Source organism: Medicago truncatula, chromosome 4, assembly GCF_003473485.1.
Source record: "Medicago truncatula cultivar Jemalong A17 chromosome 4, MtrunA17r5.0-ANR, whole genome shotgun sequence".
Lineage (NCBI taxonomy): Eukaryota > Viridiplantae > Streptophyta > Magnoliopsida > Fabales > Fabaceae > Medicago > Medicago truncatula.
In genome coordinates, this window is record NC_053045.1 from 28,305,186 (window position 1) to 28,323,117 (window position 17,932).

General features: G+C 31.7%; 1 protein-coding gene across 1 annotated transcript; it reads right to left on the bottom strand.

Moving 5' to 3' along the window:
• Nucleotides 1–11,570: 11,570 nt before the first annotated feature.
• LOC11421855 (FBD-associated F-box protein At4g10400) lies at nt 11,571–15,054 on the bottom strand. The gene is made up of 6 exons (XM_024781398.2): nt 14,895–15,054; nt 14,593–14,654; nt 13,037–14,035; nt 12,789–12,941; nt 12,241–12,510; nt 11,571–11,902 (listed from the first exon to the last, which is right to left on the bottom strand). Exons 3-6 carry the CDS (start codon nt 13,775–13,777, stop codon nt 11,822–11,824), a joined length of 1,245 nt encoding a protein of 414 aa, XP_024637166.1. The 5' UTR covers nt 13,778–14,035; nt 14,593–14,654; nt 14,895–15,054; the 3' UTR covers nt 11,571–11,821.
• Between the last annotated feature and the right edge of the window lie 2,878 nt (nt 15,055–17,932).

Genomic DNA, 17,932 nt, shown 5'->3' on the forward strand with positions numbered 1-17,932 from the left:
TAGGTATTATTTTTTATATATCGTCTTGGAAATCATGTATAAGTACTATTCAAGTAATGAAACTGTCGGTAGCCAATAAAAATCATTCCCAAATCTAATTATTTTACCATTGATAATTATGTGTAACTTGTATGAACTCTAGTTATTATTTTCTACTAAACAAATGCTACTTGCTTTTTTTTTTTACAAGAATAAATACTAGCTACACCATTCCTAATTTTATAACTTGACTTGGAGCATTTTTATATTGTTCTAACCAAAGTCCAATTTGAAAATCAACAATGATAAATCATATATCTCCAAATTTCATACAATAATTTAACACAAAATTTTCTATCCATCTCTCTTTTTCTATCATGTCATAATAATCAATGAACTCTCATAGAAACATTGTGATTTGGTTAGATCATCTGTTTCTGTTACACCTAACTAACCCATTTTGTTTTATACGTACTATCACCAAACTTGGTCATACATACCACTATCTCCAAAGCCAATATCTTTTTCTTTATCTTTTATTTCGTCCTTTCCGATATATTTTTTTTCTTTCCAAAAGATAAAGAACACACATTTTTTCCTCCTTTGTTTTTCATTCCGATATAAGTATAATATAAAAATATAAAATAAAATTTGATGTTTACATTCACTCGTTGTCACATTTTTCGGGGTAATAACAGATACCCTAGAATCTGAAACTTCATTTTGATTAAGACTATCTGAAGTACATGAAGTCCCCTTTGTTGCCCCCTACAAAAAGGGAGTCATCTTGGTGTTTTGTAAAGCAAAATATTTATATTTCAGTGGAATTAAATGTAAACTAATATACATAATTATTTTTATTATATTTGATGATATCATATCAAAAATATCTTTTTAAAAAAAAAATTAAAAGCACAATGATATTAAAGAGAATAGAAGGCGTCCAAACTAGACTTTAGCCTTTTGCGCTCGTATATATATTATTAAAAAAAATAAAAAATACATAAGAAAAAAACTGAGGGGACATAAACTTAACTTTTTAAATTCACACAAAAGTGTAGGTTGACCCCAAACTGATAATACAAAAAATTAAAACAACACATGCAGATTAGTCTCTAATTAAACTATGATTTTTTTTAGGGGCTGAAAATTTATTTTTTCAATAACTCTTTTATCCTAATAAAATAAATTTTCATAAGTCCCGTGAGCTTAGCTCATTTGGTAGGACAATGCATTATTATATGCAGGGGCCAGAGTTTGAACCCCGGACACCCCACTTATTCACCTTATAAGGTGAATTCTAGCCACCAGGCTACCTGACCAAAAAAAAAAAAATTCATAACGATCAATTTTAGTTCAAAGTTTTTTTCAAAATTTATTTATTTATTTTTTACTGTATAAAGTTACAATATAATGAATATTTAATTTGACCTAATTTAGTAGTATATTATTATTTTTTATAAAACTTTGTGTATATACTTATGTTTATATAACATACATTGTTTAATTTTGTGCAAATACTTAATTCTCTCAAATAAACTTTGCCTTTGAGAGAATTAAGACCGTGATTTGTGATGATTATGTGAGTCTACTAGACAGTGACATTAACCGTAAACGAATTTTGTGGACAATAGCTGCGCATGGTAGAGAACAATGAGATAATGGCTAAAATTATCGATTTTGATGGAGATAATTGTCGGAAAAAGAACACACATATACTCCTAAACATTTGACGTTTACATTCACTTGTTGTCACATATGTCCAGATTTTTTTGACAGATGATGGAGAGATTTAGCGGAAGGTTATTATGAGAAACATTAGTTCCATTTCCATATTGGTAATAGTTTATTGAGATTGTTCTCGTAAGCTTAGCTTGGTTGGAACAATGTATTAAATATATAAGCTTAGCTTGGTTGGTACAGAAAAAATAGTTTATTGGAATTGATGGATAGTCCATCCGAGTTTATAACTAGCATCAAGATCGGCATTAACGTGTTTGTTTATCTGTTTATTGATGAATGTCGATAAAATGGTAAAAAATTATTACACTAAAACCAAATATTTCCTATGAGGTCAAATTAATGTTTTTTATTTTATTTTTATTGTGTACAAGATTTCTCTTACTTATGTGAATTGTTTCCTCCTATTATTATGAATTGTTCTTATTTTAATTGGATTTAATTAATTTTTTAATTGAAATTTAAATAATATTCTAAAAATAATAAAATAATTTAAATAAAACAAAATTCAACCAAAAAAGCGTATCCCTTTTATATTCTACATCTAATTGCAACTCATCGATTTGTACCGAAAATATATGTTCCATTTTCTCGTAGTATATCGCCTCTTTTTAAAATTCATTTCAAAAACAACAAAATATTATCTTTAAATATAAGTCTTATTTTAGAATATTAAATACATTTATTATTTTATTTATTCTACATTTTTATCATAACTCCTACTACAAATTTCTTTTAACATATATAAGTAAAAATGGAAAATGGCTTACACTAAAAGAAAAACTAATAGATTTTCCTAAAATAGATCTCGACTTTGCAAAATAATAACCACGTAATCCAAAACATTCACCGGGTTTAGACTTGGAGTATATTTGGGTGGAGGGAAAAGCTATCAACTGGATTGACCCATCCTAAAAAGCTATCAAGTGGAAATAAGTGAATCTTCATAAGGATATAATTTATCACTATAGGGGTTGAAGAGTTTACAATGGAAACATGTGGAACTATGTAAAAGTCTAGTGTAGTTTGGGCACATGGATCTTCAAGAGGGCATAAGGAATTTCAAAGGTTGAAGAGGTAAAGGTGAAAAAATGTGGGTCTACATAGTGTTGTTAGATGCAAGGTGAACGAACGATCATACTCTGAATCTTGTGTGACTACTAAGGGTGGTTGGTGCAAGTTGATGACTGTGTCAAGATCAAGGTTTAAGTGGGGATTGGACTTGATCAATATTGTCTTGAATAGTAGTTAGATGCAAGGATAAGCAGCAAAGTGGCTGATGGTTAAATTTATACCACCATCAATTTAAAGGCAAGATGAAGATTTATTGAAATGTGTCTTGAAATCTCATATGGATGTGCAAAAATCTTATGTTGTTGACTTCAATGTATGGTGCGATGGGTAGAAGTTGTTGCACGAGGTGTAGCTGTTTAAGCATTCCATTTAGGTCCACTTTCGTGGCTTGTGCAATGCACCAGAGAGTTGCATGATGACTTAATTGCATGTTTGGTTTCGTATGTTTATTTTAGATTTTAAGTTGGTCCCTTATGTTTTTAAAAGTTTCAAGTTGGTTCAAAACGTTACTCACATTGAAATAAGTTAGTCTCTTCCATAACTTGTCGTTTAAAGATCCGGGTTGACAATATGAGTGATGAAATTTAACTTATTTACAAAATCAGTTTTAAAACATTTTTTTATTTTTTTGTTTTATTAAACACAATATTATGTCGTAGAAGGGACTTACTTATTATAATGTGAGTAATGTTTTGGACCAACTTGAAACCTTTAAAACGTAAGGGAACGACTTTAAATTTTTAAAACATAAGAGACCAACTTAAAACGTAAAATAAACATACGAGATCAAACATGCAATTAAACCTTGTATGATGCATATGGGTTGCATGATGATGATACATAATGAGGAAGCATGATGCACATGTATGGTGCCTGTTATATAAATAGGCAACACAAGTTTTAGGGTTATGTGTGTTAAAAATGTGAATCTTGGGGGAACCAAAATACATAACTCTCAGAAACTGGTTGGTGTATATTGGGGAGATATTCATGAGGTGAAAACATATGGGAAACACATGAGAAGGTGAGAAATTTCTATGTAACTTGGGTGAATATTAGGAGACTAGAAGAGAAGATCTTTAGGAAATCAAATGCTAAGAATTGATTCCTTTTATGGATATATTATAGGTTGGGAAACACTTGTAAACAAATTGGGTGGTGAAATCACCGAGTCTCTTGGTCAAGGGAAGAGAATAGGGAAAACAACATAAATTAAGGTTTGCTCTTAGAGAGCTAGTCATAAGCTAATTTCTTGTAACCCCTTTATCCCTTTGTTAAGAAATCATTGATTATGAATTGGAGAGATCTCTCATCTCCATATAGGTTAAATTTGAGCCGAACTGAGTGGACAAATATCATAGTACTTTCTTAGTTCAATAATCTCTTTTATCTAGCTTGTTGTTCATCATTTGAACTGTGGTTTTACTTTACACTAATTTTAGATCTATAACTATTGGTTGTGATTGTTTTGGTTATTTGTTGCCACTAACCCATGCTCCATACATCTAAGTTTATTGGTATGAGTTTTGAGTTCATATTCCCTAAGTCTGGGGCATCTAAAAGAGAAGCAAAGGTACACGACATATCCACAAGCCGAGTAGTATGACAAGCACCGTGAGTAGTCCCCACCCCCACCAAAATGGGCATTGGATCCCCCTCACCGTGCACAAGAGCATTAGAGAAAGAAGTGGAAGTCATACTTGTCCCCCCGAAGGAGACAGACGAAGATCCGCCACACCATGCCTTCCCGGAGAGTCCCTCGAGCTCCCCCTATGCTCTCCATCCCCAAAGAGCTCACACGAAACACTTGGAGCTCCCTCCTTACTTAACGAACCTTTCCGCTTCGGTCTCCCTTTAGGCTTCTTCCTAGGCCTCCCTCCTTTCATCTTCTCCTTAGCATCTCTGGAGAAAAACACCGGTTGTGGCGGTGACCCCGAACAAGCCGAAGAAATAGAAGATGAGACAACCCGTGGATTTGATATTTTGCTAGTTGAAGAAAAATCATATGCTTGCAGATTTCCATATCATTCAGCATCTGGATTATTTTTTTACTATTGTTTAATTCGTTTATAAACAAAGTTTTTTTCTCATATCTAGCGGTACAAAATATAATCAAATATGTACAAACTTTTCATTTTGTAACTATAATTATTCTTAAAAAATGTTATTAAATTAGATTAATATAAATTATTTTCAATAATTTTGTAACTCATAAAAATGAAGAACAATGTTTGTAAGACCTACTTCTACTGACAATATCGATGTCATTTAGTTAAAGCTCTTCATCCAAGTTTAAATCTGAGACTTCACTATTATTTGTTAGTTTTTGGTGATACTTTGTCTGCAAATAAAAATAATGAAAGAGCAAAAAGAAATATAAGTAATTGTAATAATATAAAAAAAATATGAATTATGAGTAAAATTTCTTAATTTGGGTGAGCTTAGATATTTTGTTTTAGACAATTATATTGTAACATTTGAAAGTGACAGAAGGTTTTAAGGCTAGTGTACCTCACGTGGGAATTTTCAAAAACAAAGGTGTTCCACCATGCAACTGGGTCCAAGTCCAATTTATAATCTCCACAATTTTTCACATCATATTCTCCTCCCTGTCCCAAGGATACCCCCCCAAGTCGTGAGAATTTAGCTGGCTCTCTCAGAACTTGTCTGCTCTAAATTCACGCTAATGTCTTATAGTTATAGGTAACCATTGGATGGTGAGTCCAGCGGAAGGGTGTTTAAGTGGTTATGTGTGATGGCGTTTCCCGGAAATGCTCAAACTTCGTGTCAAATTTTTGCAGGTTTGGTTAGGAAGGGGAATGAGTCGAAGGTTTATTGTTGATATGATGTATGGTTGTGTTGTTAATTTGGAAGGCGAAAAATAACCGTATTTTAAACACTAAATCAACTTCAGCGGGATAGACTATCGATGCAATAAGAGTCTATCATGGAGTTGGTTTTTCAGGAAAAAATTAGGAACCCGTTGTCTTTTTTTATTTTTTTATATTTTTTATGAATGGATTACATTACCATAAGATTGTATTCTTAGATAGCTTGGAAAATATTTTTGATTATAACATAATCATTGCTTTGATAAGGTGAGACCTTCTTGTACTTTATCCCCCTCAAGAAAACTTCTTGTACTTTATCACATCTTATGAGTTTAGTATCTATTATTATACATATTTCTGAACTTAATAAATTTTCTTTGTTGTTAGGAAAAAAAAAATATAATCGAAGTTTCAATCCAGGCAGAGAAAGGTAATAAAATTTAGTGTTCTACAATCTCCTATGATCTCTCGAATAAGATTACATCTAATGGTAAATTCATAAACAATAAATAAATAAATAAATAAGGCTGTTATTCCACCCCTTCATTATGGTTTCAAGGACCAGTTATTCTATCGTGTTTTTAAGACTAGGATCTTGGGATCTAGCAAGGCAATGATTTTGGCCCATGCAACTGAGACCCACAAAAAAATGTACCACTTACATGCTTCCGAAAATGAAAGAGGTTAGAAGAAGTTGAGATAATTTTAATTTGTGAATTCTTTTCCCGCCCTTTTCATCTATCGCGCGTCCTCGAAGGTTTCAAAATTATTCCATTTTAGATTTTATAGTCCGAAGCATATTTAATGTCTTTTCGGTTATAAAACCCAACAATATTTTAGGTTGAAATAAGTTAGGCCGATTTACACTTTGTAAAGGCCAAGTCCGGTGTGTCACAAATCTCAAAGTTCAAGTCTAAGATGTGGCCTGTCGTAGGCCTATTTTGTAGGTATGAGTTTGACCTTTTAAAAATCTACTTTATAAGAACAAATTTTAATAAATAATATTCATATTTATTTAACTTGGTTTGAAAGACTTAAAATGTTCTTTTTTTAATGACTCGTGCCCTGACGATTTTAGCTAAATAAACTTCTAAAAAAGTCTAAGTCTTCTCTATTTTAAAAAATAAAGTTTGGTTTGGCTTGACTTATAGTATGCTAGGTTGTAGGTTCACTCTTTCATATCTTACTTGCTACTACCTCCTAGCGCATCTCTTTACTTTGGGCTTCACAATATCTTTTGCAGGCACCCCTTCACAATATCTTATGACTGCTGCCTTCTGTTTTTGGTGCTAGCTTTGGCTCTTGTTTTTTTATCTGTTTTTGGTGAATCTTATAAAGAATAATATCACTTATACAAACTCTAGCATTTCCAGATGTACCAAAAGATTTATTTAAAGTTTCATAAGAAAAATTCAAGTGGGGTAAATGTACATTTTTTCTGTTTGCCCAAGAGAGTAGTAACTTATCAACTAATAATAAGTTATGCCGAAAGAGAACTCGAGAAAATTAAATAGAGAAGGAAACAAAAAACAAACCAATTATAAATCTTTTGCTCTATGAGGCTGCAATGAGACCATGAGTAGTCTCTTGAGTCAACTTCTGTCGATGGCGAATTTTGAAGCAAAAAGTCCATAATATTCCATTTGGTATGACTGAAGATGGTTCTGAATTATATGAGTAAGATGTAAGGTTGAAAATATTGCATCAACATTCGGGAGTCGAAAAACCTAGAGTTGAAGGGCAGGGAGGAATAAAAGGAATTGTATATAGAACCATGGAACATAATAATCATGTAAAAGGGAATAGAAAGTCAAAGTATTCTTAAATTGAAACAAGTTTCGGTGTCGGGATGCAAATATCAAACTCAAATCACTGCATATAATTAATTGTCATCACACAGCCATCATCTTTAGAGGCGCATGATCCCCCGATTTCTCCAGCTAACACCGTTGTCTTCAGGAGTTGAAAACGGCATGTGAAAGCCTATGCAGGCCTTGAGCAAAATGATTAGGCCGATGGCGGATAAAATAAGTTAATAACCATATATTTCAGAAAGTGACAGAGAAGATATTTGTGTAAGGAAATCCTGCGTGTACCATGAGCTGCAAATCAATAAAATTGAAGACAAAAAAGAACACGAGCATCCATTGTTTTCAATGTAATCAATAAACCTTGTCCTGAAAGACTGAGAAGTGTTGGTTCATGCATGAGTCACAAAGCCGATAATAAATATGGAGAAGCTGAAACCCGATAACATGAAGGCCAACCTAGTCTATAACAAAAGGAGCCTACAAAGATACGCGACATCAGGGTTGATGATGTCTCTACGACAGTAACACAGCCGCAGTAAGGCCCTATCAGTTCTACATTTAACCACAATTCACATAATATAAGGATCGCAATGCAACAATAATTTAAAACCTTGGTTCCTATATATCAATAATAAATATTTGACACATTAATGCATTAGGATGAGAATTAATCAAGGAAGACTGGTTGTAAAAATTTGTTACAGTCTGTTGCGTAATTATTAGAGTTAGTTTTGCTGACATATAATTCAGTTAGAGTTGGTTAGACTCATGTAGCATCATTTTAGTAGTGATTTGCATTGTATATATAAAGTCTAACTAGCATCAAATGAATTCAGTTTTTTCACTTCGTCTTCAATGAAATTACCAGATCAAACTGTATTAATACATTGTTCTTGGATCTTGCTGCAAAAACTAACTAGCTTGCCAAAATACAGAGAACACTAATATTCAGTTGCCCTTATTTACTTTTTCGATTGTCTCAAATCTCAGGTACGTCTATTGTTTTTTCTCCAATTGTCATCACTAATTTCATATGTTGATCCATTTCTTTTGTAAAAATTTTCATATGCTTGTCCTCATTACTTATATAAGAAACAAATTATTTCACATGTTTGTCCTCATTCACTTTTATGATTACAAAAAACTAACCAACAGAGTTGAGAATTGATTTTAAAATGTGATACATTAAATATTATATATATATATATATATATATATATATATATATATGTATGTATATGTTTCTTTTGTGAGTTATATATACTCTTTTACGATAATTTAGATTGTTTATACTCATGTATAATTAAATAAAGTATACATTTGGCTACCGCAAATAAGATATACATTTTTTGTTTTTAAGAATTTTTAAGACTTTTGATACAAGATGAATGAAGATTGGAAGCCAAAAGTAGATATGGTTTTTAGTAACTAACTTTGAAGATGCTTGGGAGTTCTGGAAAACTTACGGTGGTAAGGTTGGATTTCACCAATGTGTTTTGGGCAGATGCTAGGATGTTGATTGATTACAATTATTTTGGTGTTGTTTCTCTTGATTCAACATATTGCACAAATAGTTCGCATAGACCACTAGCAAACATCTCGGGATTTAACCACCATCGAGGAGCCGTAATTTTTGGAGTTGCATTATTATATGACGAAACTGCTGAGTCATATGAGTGGCTCTTTGAGACATTTCTAGAAGCACATAAGCAGAAAATGCCTCAAACATTTTATACTGATCAAGACAAATCAAAGGCAAAAGCATTAGCCGAGGTTATGCCTGGAGCTTATAATGGTTTATGTACGTGGCACTTGATGCAAAATGAAATTAAACACTTAGGAAATTTAATGAAGGGGGAATCTTATTTTCTTATTGACTTTAAGAAATGCATGTATGGTTGGTTATGAAGATGAAGAACAATTTGAAGATGGTTGGACATCCCTCCTTATAAAGTATGGTGTTCAGAAAAATAATTGTTTGTAAAGAATGTACAATATAAAGGAGAAATGAGCATCTTGTTACATGAATAAGACTTTAACATTATATAAAGGAGAAATGAGCATCTTGTTACATGAATATGACTTTGACATTAGGGATGCGAAGCACTCAACTTAGTGAAAGTGTGAATGCAAATATTAAAAAATTTATGAGTAAGGACTTGGATTTAATTAATTTTTTTTAGCGCTTTGAAGATGTTGTAGAAGAAAAGCAGTATAAATAATTGAAGTGTGAATTTGAAGCACGCCAAAAAATTCCCAAGACTAAAGAACTCATATTCTGATATTTTGCAACAAGTGTCCAAGCTTTATACTCCTACTATTTTCGACTTATTCCATCGTGAGTATGAGTTGTTTAAAGCATGCTTTGTGCAAAGCATGGACATACAAACATCATCATCTACTTATGTAATTGCTAGGAAAAGGAATATGGAAGAATGGCAAGTGACCTTCGATTTGGAAAAGAATACAATTTGTTGCTCTTGTCGTAAATTTGAGAGTTTTGACATACTTTGTTGTCCTTGCTTAAAAGCCTTATATTTTAAAGAGGAGAAAAATATGTTTTCTGCACTCCTTTTCCCTTAACCATTGTTTTATCCCATCAGTTTTCCTGGTAAGGTTTTTAATGAGACAGATTATGACACAAAAGGATGTTGTACTCTTTTTTCTTCACTAGAATTTTTTTTTCATTGGATTTTTCTCTAGTAAGGTTTTAACGAGACATATCATGATGGACATCCAAGGGGGAGTGTTATGAAATAATGACTTAGTGGATGTCCATCCTTAAGTCTTCCACCTTCCTATAACTCTCATTTTCCACCTTCCTATAACTTCCATTAGTAAGTGAATAGTTAGTGGACCTTAACTGCCTTGATCACTCACTTACTCATCTTATGTACTATAAATAGGACTCATATTGTATTGTAAAGACACACATGTGAACAGAATAATACAAAGGCTTTCATCATCATCATCTTCTTCTATTGATCTTATGGTTTTAGTTTATTTCATAACAGTTATAATTAGAGTCATCACCTTCTATTATAATTTTTTTAAAATTTATCCTCTTTATGGTAAATAAAAGTTCCAAAACTCTTTTAACTTTTGTCATTTCAACAAATTTTATATTTCAAAACATATGTCTAAATTAATATATTAAAAAACCACGTCATGAAAACTTTAATTTTGATCAATAGTACATTTACAAAACAAACTTTAGTCAAAATACATTTAAGGTGTATTTGGTTTGAAGAAGGGGATAATTCAGAGATTGGAGGCTTGTGTTTCTTCCTCATTTTATCAAATAATTTTTTGTTTAATTTTTGAACACCTATCGACAAAGTCAACTATATATTCTGACACAACAAAACAATTTTTTTTGAAGGACATCGACAATAAAACAAAATTGTCGGTCTCCCTTTTTCTAGAATACACATCGACTTTGAAGGCTTTTTTTATCATGTACATAACAAAATTCTGTATATCCAATATTTTTACTCCAACCTTTACCCTTTTCACCCAAATCTCTCCTCAAGTAATTTCACATACACCAGTTTGGCATGATATATTCTCAAAATTAGAATACTAATAGGATAATATTTTCAGAACAATGTTTGTATATTTATTTATACTAATATTGAAAGTTTTCTCCAATGCAGGGATTCAAACCATCAGTAATATCTTGAGCATGTGGAACATTTGTTTCATGGATGAGAAATTCATTCCTACGACTAACCTTTGGAGATAAAAAAAGAGAATCTTAAGGTTGTGTATTTTTTTTAGAAAAATGTGTTTGGTTACTAGTAATCACCTTGCTTCATAACCCCTTTGTTCGTGGAAATGTGGTTTTGTAATATGAGAGGAAGACTTTGTGATAGAACTCCCTTTGTTCATATAAATGCACACTTACTTAAAAATCAGAGTTTTACAGATTGATAGGAAGGTGTTGGCCTTAAATAAATCTTTTGAAATGAAAAAGTTCTGTCAGGTTTTATGCAAGAAAATTAGTTCACACTCCATGATTTATAGTATTGGTAATAATTTAGGATGTAATGTTGTAATACTAAAGGAAAATCTCATAGATCAACCAAGCTTCTCTAGATCATATAGAAAGACTGAAGTTTTTGAAAAGACAAGATGACCAAACATCACAATTAATAAACAAAACAACATAGTTGCCGCAATAATTCTGGCAATACAATATTTCTGGCATACAATCAATGTGTGTCTGAATATATCCACACAAGCAGTTCGAGCATACAATTTGATTTCATCATAGAATAAACACTCCTTCATTATGGATAAGCTCATTAAAACTCACTCACTAAGCTTTGATGACTTAAATTTATTTATTGGGCAAGAACAGCTCAAAAAAGAGCTGTATCAATATCAATATAAAGGATTTGAAAAGTGTCGAGTGTTCATTGAATCCTTGAAGGCATCCATATGATCTTCAATTGAATTAATATCCTGTAACAAATATTGAATAATTAATTTTAAGATTATAAATATAAATGATAAAATCATTAGGGTGTATCGATAAAAAAAATTAATATATTTAAAAACTTAAGAGGATATAATTTACTTATTTTAAAAAAAAGAGTCTTATTCTCAACCACGAATAAATTCAAGAGATATAAAGTTGTGTTGATGGTCGGAGTTAATGTCTAGAAGAGTAAGAGAGGAGAAAAGTTATATCACCACCCCACAACATCATACCAACAAATATTAACATACCAACCTTTTTCATTAAAACAGAAAGTATATAGACTCTGTATGGAAGAAAAGAAAATATGTAAAATTCGTACCCATACTAGTACGGAGGATTTCTTTGACCCCTTGCGTAAACTTTTTTCTACTCTTCTTTTCTTTGAACTGGGTGTGAAAATCTTTACCTTCTGTAACTTACTTGAGTGATTTATAATATATCGCGTAAAGTCCAGATCAGTTTTTATGTTTTGAATTCCAACAAATTCAAATGTAATGAGACTGCTTGTAAGACATGCCGGAGATATTGATGGCTCCACCCAACTCGAGTTTCCAACCTCCTTTCTTCGGGAATTGATTTCAATGTTTCTCTGCATGTAAGCCAAAAATTATCATTAGAATTTTCCAACTGATATATAGCATAAAGATAAAATGTAAGTAAAATAGTTTGAAAGAAGGTTAAATTGCTAGGACAATCTACACAAATATAGATTGTATTGAATTAATTAATGTATTGATCTGTTTTATTAGCAAACTCTATGTATCTTTTGCTAGGTCTTTACTCTTCTTGTGCCAGGTTTTGAGCTTATTAAATTTTATCTTTTAAAAAAAATTTGTGCAAATATAGTTAAAAAAACATCGTACACACCGCCATTACAAGATGCTTAAGTTTTGGAGCATTCTGTAGAAAGCTGACGAGCATATTCCAACTGCAATTCTCAGATATTTCAACCCATAACAATAATAAATTGTGAAAAGTGAGAAGATGTAAGTTGTAAAATTTGTCCTCCATGCTGAGAAACTGCATAACAAAATTATAAAATGAGAATAGAATTGCATATGGGAGACTAAATATGGAACTTGTAATTAAAAAAGGAAAATATTTATGAAACTTACATGAAAAATTTTAGAACCGAGAGCCAGTGATTTGACATTAGAAAGTCCTTTCAAGACTGTATACAAATTGTTAAAATCCACACGCTTACAAATGAAAATAGCAGCTTCATCAAGATTGGACAAGTTTGTAAAGTCATATTTTCTAGGAGCCAATGAAGAATCAACAATTGAAAGAACTTCAAGTGACGGGGCATTAATTTGTAGTGGACAACACTTAACAGAAGTAGGCATATATAAAGAAAGGAATAATCTCTTCAATAAGTGAAAAGAGGTGTTGATCGGTAATGCAAAGGTCTCATGTAAAAGAAGTTCCTCTAAATGTGGACAACCAGATAGAAAATTATTGAGATCATACTCTTTACCGTCATCAAACATAGAATACCTCACAGTTTCACGGAGATGAAGAATCTTTAGTGACGGTAAATATACATGAAAAGAAGAATTGAGTGTTGGTTGAATTCTGCCCCGCAATTTTAAGACCACGAGTGACTCACACATGGAAAGCCTAAGCGGCAGTAAGATTTTTTCATGGAGAAACAGATCCAAGTCAAGTTCCTGGACCTTGAGATCAAATGCCTTTGAAACCCACATGTGTACATCATTTGGCTGGCAGCCTTTCTCGCTCTCGAGCCTTAATTTTCTTATATTTTCAGTGCGTCTGAGGACAACAAAATTTACAGATGCCTTTGAAACCCACATTTGTACATCATGTGGTTGGCAGCCTTGCTCACTATCAAGCATTAGTTTTTTTATATTTTCATTGCGTCTTAGGACAGCAAGATTTAAAGATTGGAATTCTTCTTTGGACAACACAGGGTCTGAAATCTCTGGTAATTGAAAATGAAGGTTGGGAATCTTGGTGCAGATTGACTCCCATCTTGTGGATAGAACACATGTTCTATAACACTGTTTTGTTGATAGGAAAGACAAAATATGACAAATCAAATCGTCTGAGAGATTGCTTAATCGATCATGTTGTTCATCAGAGCACGCGATGACCTAAGCCGAACAGCGGAGTAAAGTTATGACATGATTGAAAAGATTTCATTAGCAATAATAAACAGAGAGATTAACGCCATGACTGAAACTGTTAAATGTAGTAATGTGGTTGAGGTTGCCTGGGAATAAGTTCAATCAATGTTGCTTCCTTCAACCAACAAAATGGAAGTTTCTGTCATAATCGTAACTATAGACATGATTTCGAGAAGGGAAACTTGCAAAATGTAATAAAAACAGTCAGAATGCACAATGATTTTATTAACTCAGAAACTCAAACTGCTAAGTTCAAATGACATTGTTTAGGTTATACAACAACTGAGACATTTGAAAATGCAATGTACATCAACCTTATAAATCATAACGAACAAAATAATAATAACTTAAAATCAAACTATAAGTTGGACAAAATTTGTACAGGAACAATAAAAAACAAACGACAAGCAGAAACCCTAAAATCACATGAGCAATCGGCCTAAAAAAATGCATAAACTCAAATAAGAAGCAGAAAAAATTGATCAATCAGGGAAAAAGAAGAATAGTGGCGAGCTCGCACACACCTTTCAAACTGGTGACAGGCTCAGCAACGAAAAGAAGTGAACGTTGTTGTACTGGCACCTTTCTGTAGAAACAAACAAATATGAATTAGAAATGAAGAAATTGCTGCAAATGTAACAGAAAATAAAGTTTCAGAATCAGAAATTGAAGAAAATGTATGAGGAGTTTTAACAAACATGTTAAGTGCATAATAAAAAAAACAAATGGTAAATGTGAAGATTGTATATGATAAATCAGTTTAACGGAGAATGATGAATGAGTTGAAACAAAAGACATGGATGAATGAATGGAAAATAAACCCTACGAAGTAACGTTTGTGTAATTTGAGCGAGACGAGTCTCAAAACTGTTGAAATGTTGCTTAATCGACTGAGTGAGTGAGTGAGTGAGAGAGAGAGAGGGAAATGTTGAAATGTTGGAGAAATGAACGGAACTTGGTAAAAAATAAAGGGTAATGTTATCGGCTGTCCCACATCTCATGCACCGGTTAAGTAAGACAAAGCACTCCATTTGGTGCTTAAATAGATCCACACGTAATTCGTTTTATAATTAATACGTAATAAGCATTCAATTTTTCCAACTCAGCACCTCAAGATAATTATTAAATGGGTTCTAGCAATAACTCTATATCTTATATTTTAACAATAATTTTTATACTCATTCTTAATTATATAATTTTAAAATATTGAAATAATTTAATTATAAATTATTAAAAAAAAACAAACATTTTTATTTTATTTTTATTAATAATTCAAGAAAAAGTTAAAACTCAAATTCAACTATTTTTTTTAGGAATCAAATTCAACTATTATATAATTATTTTTTAATATCAAAATAATACATAATTAAATACATAAAAAAATAGATTTTTTTTTTTTTTAAGAATCTAAATTAGTCCACTCAAACTGGCACCGGGGAGGATCGAACCTGGGACCTTGAGGAGGAGCACGCTCTCAATTCCCAAGTCAATACCACCGGACCAACCCAAGTGGATTTAAAATATAATTAATTGTACACGTGAGACCCATGAATAATAGAAGAGAGGGTGCCTATACAAGCACCCATCTTTATAAGCACCCTATTCATTGGTGTCAGAAAGGGAGTGCCTATTTACAATGATGCTTAATAGGGGAAGGACCCCCATTGTAGATGGTCTAAGTCAAAAGATGAAACATTTAATGCATTGATTACACAATTTTAAATGCAAATATTACTCCCGCTGTCCCATAATATAAGAAAAAAAAACACATTTTCTTTGTTCCAAAATATAAGCAAAAAAGACACTTTTATCTTTTCCAAGATTTTTTTTGTTTATTCTCATAAAATTAAATGCAAATTACATTCAATTTTCTTTTTCTTTCATTTTTTCCATAACCAATAGCCAATGAAAATTGTTTTTACATCTTCCTATAAAACTTTTTCCAAAGAAAACACAAAAAACTATACTCCAAATTCTTATGTTTTAGTTTTCTTAATAAGTGTGATATTTTTTTTGCTTATAATTTGGGACGGAGAGAATATTCTTTCGGGATATTTAAACATTTAATACAAATACTACTATATTTGACTTCTTAACCTGTGCACCGGAGACACCAGTTAGCATGACACAAGAGAGGGGGCTGTTGTCAGTTGGGGGGAGTGAGGGATCAGTGTGGTGGAAGGATATCGTTGGCATCAGGGACGGTGGAGGTGTGTTTCGTAATTAGTTTCCCGATAACTTATGGCTTCATGTAGGTAATGGTGCTAACTCTTTATTTTGGTTAGATATGTGGGTTAGGAATGTATCCCTTAGCGTTTGTTTTCGTAGGTTATATGATTTATGCGAGGATAAATTGTGTACGATGGCGCAAATGTTTGCTAGAGAGTGGGAGGTAGGGGATGAGGCTTGGAAGTGGCGGTAGATACTGTGGGTTTGTAGGAATTTGTTATCGTCTGTTGTGTTACATGTTGACAGTAATGGCGCGTGGCGGTGGATTCCAGACCTGGTTAAGGGGTACACGGTTAGGGGGTGTACAAGCGTCTTACTTTTGGTCTTCTCCCGCTGTTTGTGTCTCGGAGGCTCTTTTATGGAGGAAGGATATTTCATTGAAGGCTACTGTGTTCGCTTGGCGTTTGTTTCAATTTTGCTTGCCTTCTAAACCAAATTTGTATAGTAGAAGCGTTATCTCATCGAAGTCTCAGATGTGCGTAACAGGTTACAATTTTCAGGAAACAAAGAATCATCTTTTTCTGTCTTGTCCCTTGTTTGGTCAGATTTGACAACTGGTTCGAAACTGGCTTTGTGTTTATTCTGCGGACCATTATAATATTGTTGATCATTTTTATCAGTTTGGTACAATTTCTGTTGGTGCCAAATCTAGGCGATTCCTCATGGATTTGTTTTGGTTCACTTGTGTCTGAGTGATTTGGAAGGAAAGAAATGACATAATTTTAGCGGCAAAGAGAACAATCCATTACAGCTCGTGGAAAAAGTCAAATTATTATCTTTTTGGTGGTTTAAAGCTCATGATGTAGTTTTTCATTATAGCTTTCATAATTGGTGGCAAAACCTATTCATATGTGCGGGTGTGGCTAATTATTGTTGATTTTTGCCGTTGAAATACTCTTGTAAATTTTGGCTTTCTTTTTTGGTACACCTTGTGCCGGAAGGTTAGTCGTTTGGTTATATATATCATTTTGATTTCTTAAAAAAAAATAGCATAATTTTATTTTTTAACAAAAATCTTCATAATTTTGTAAACAAAAATGTTTTTTTCAAATTTTTTGATTACGTCTGGAATAAAATGTTCAAAAAATAAACTGAATTTTTTCTATTATAATTCTGGAAAAAGATTATCTATTTTTTTTAAGTTTTAAAAAAATATTATCTAAATTCTGGAAAAATATTTTCATTTTTCAGAATTTTCAATTTCGGAAAAATATTATCTAAATTTTTATTTTCAAAAAAAGTTATCTAATGTTTTGTTTTTATTAATTATGATTTTTTTAATTATTGTATAAAAAATAAATTAAAAAAATGAACTTTTTAACTTCAAAAGAAAAATCTAAACTTTTTTCCAATTTCAAATTTTTGAAATATATTTTCTAGTTATTTTCAAAAATTTTGAAATAGATTATGTTCCATAATTTTTTTATAAAATAAAACTTTTAACTTTCGAAAAAAAAGATTTTTTTTCTAATTTTTTTGATTTTTTTTTAATTTTCGATAATTAAATTTCTAAATTAATATAATTGAATTTAGATATATTTTTTATTTTAAAAAAAGGCACAAATGCCACGTGTATCCATAAAAAAAAATGAAAAACAAAATAAATTTACAGTCAGCGTGCCACATTAGCGAAAA

Coding starts and splice junctions, on each gene's coding strand:
- LOC11421855 (XM_024781398.2), bottom strand. CDS start 13,777: ATGCTTGATAGTGAGCAAGGCTGCCAACCACATGATGTACAAATGTGG. Junction 12,942..13,036: donor TCGGTTCTAAAATTTTTCAT/GTAAGTTTCATA, acceptor TTTGTTATGCAG/TTTCTCAGCATGGAGGACAA. Junction 12,511..12,788: donor TTAAGCATCTTGTAATGGCG/GTGTGTACGATG, acceptor GCTTACATGCAG/AGAAACATTGAAATCAATTC.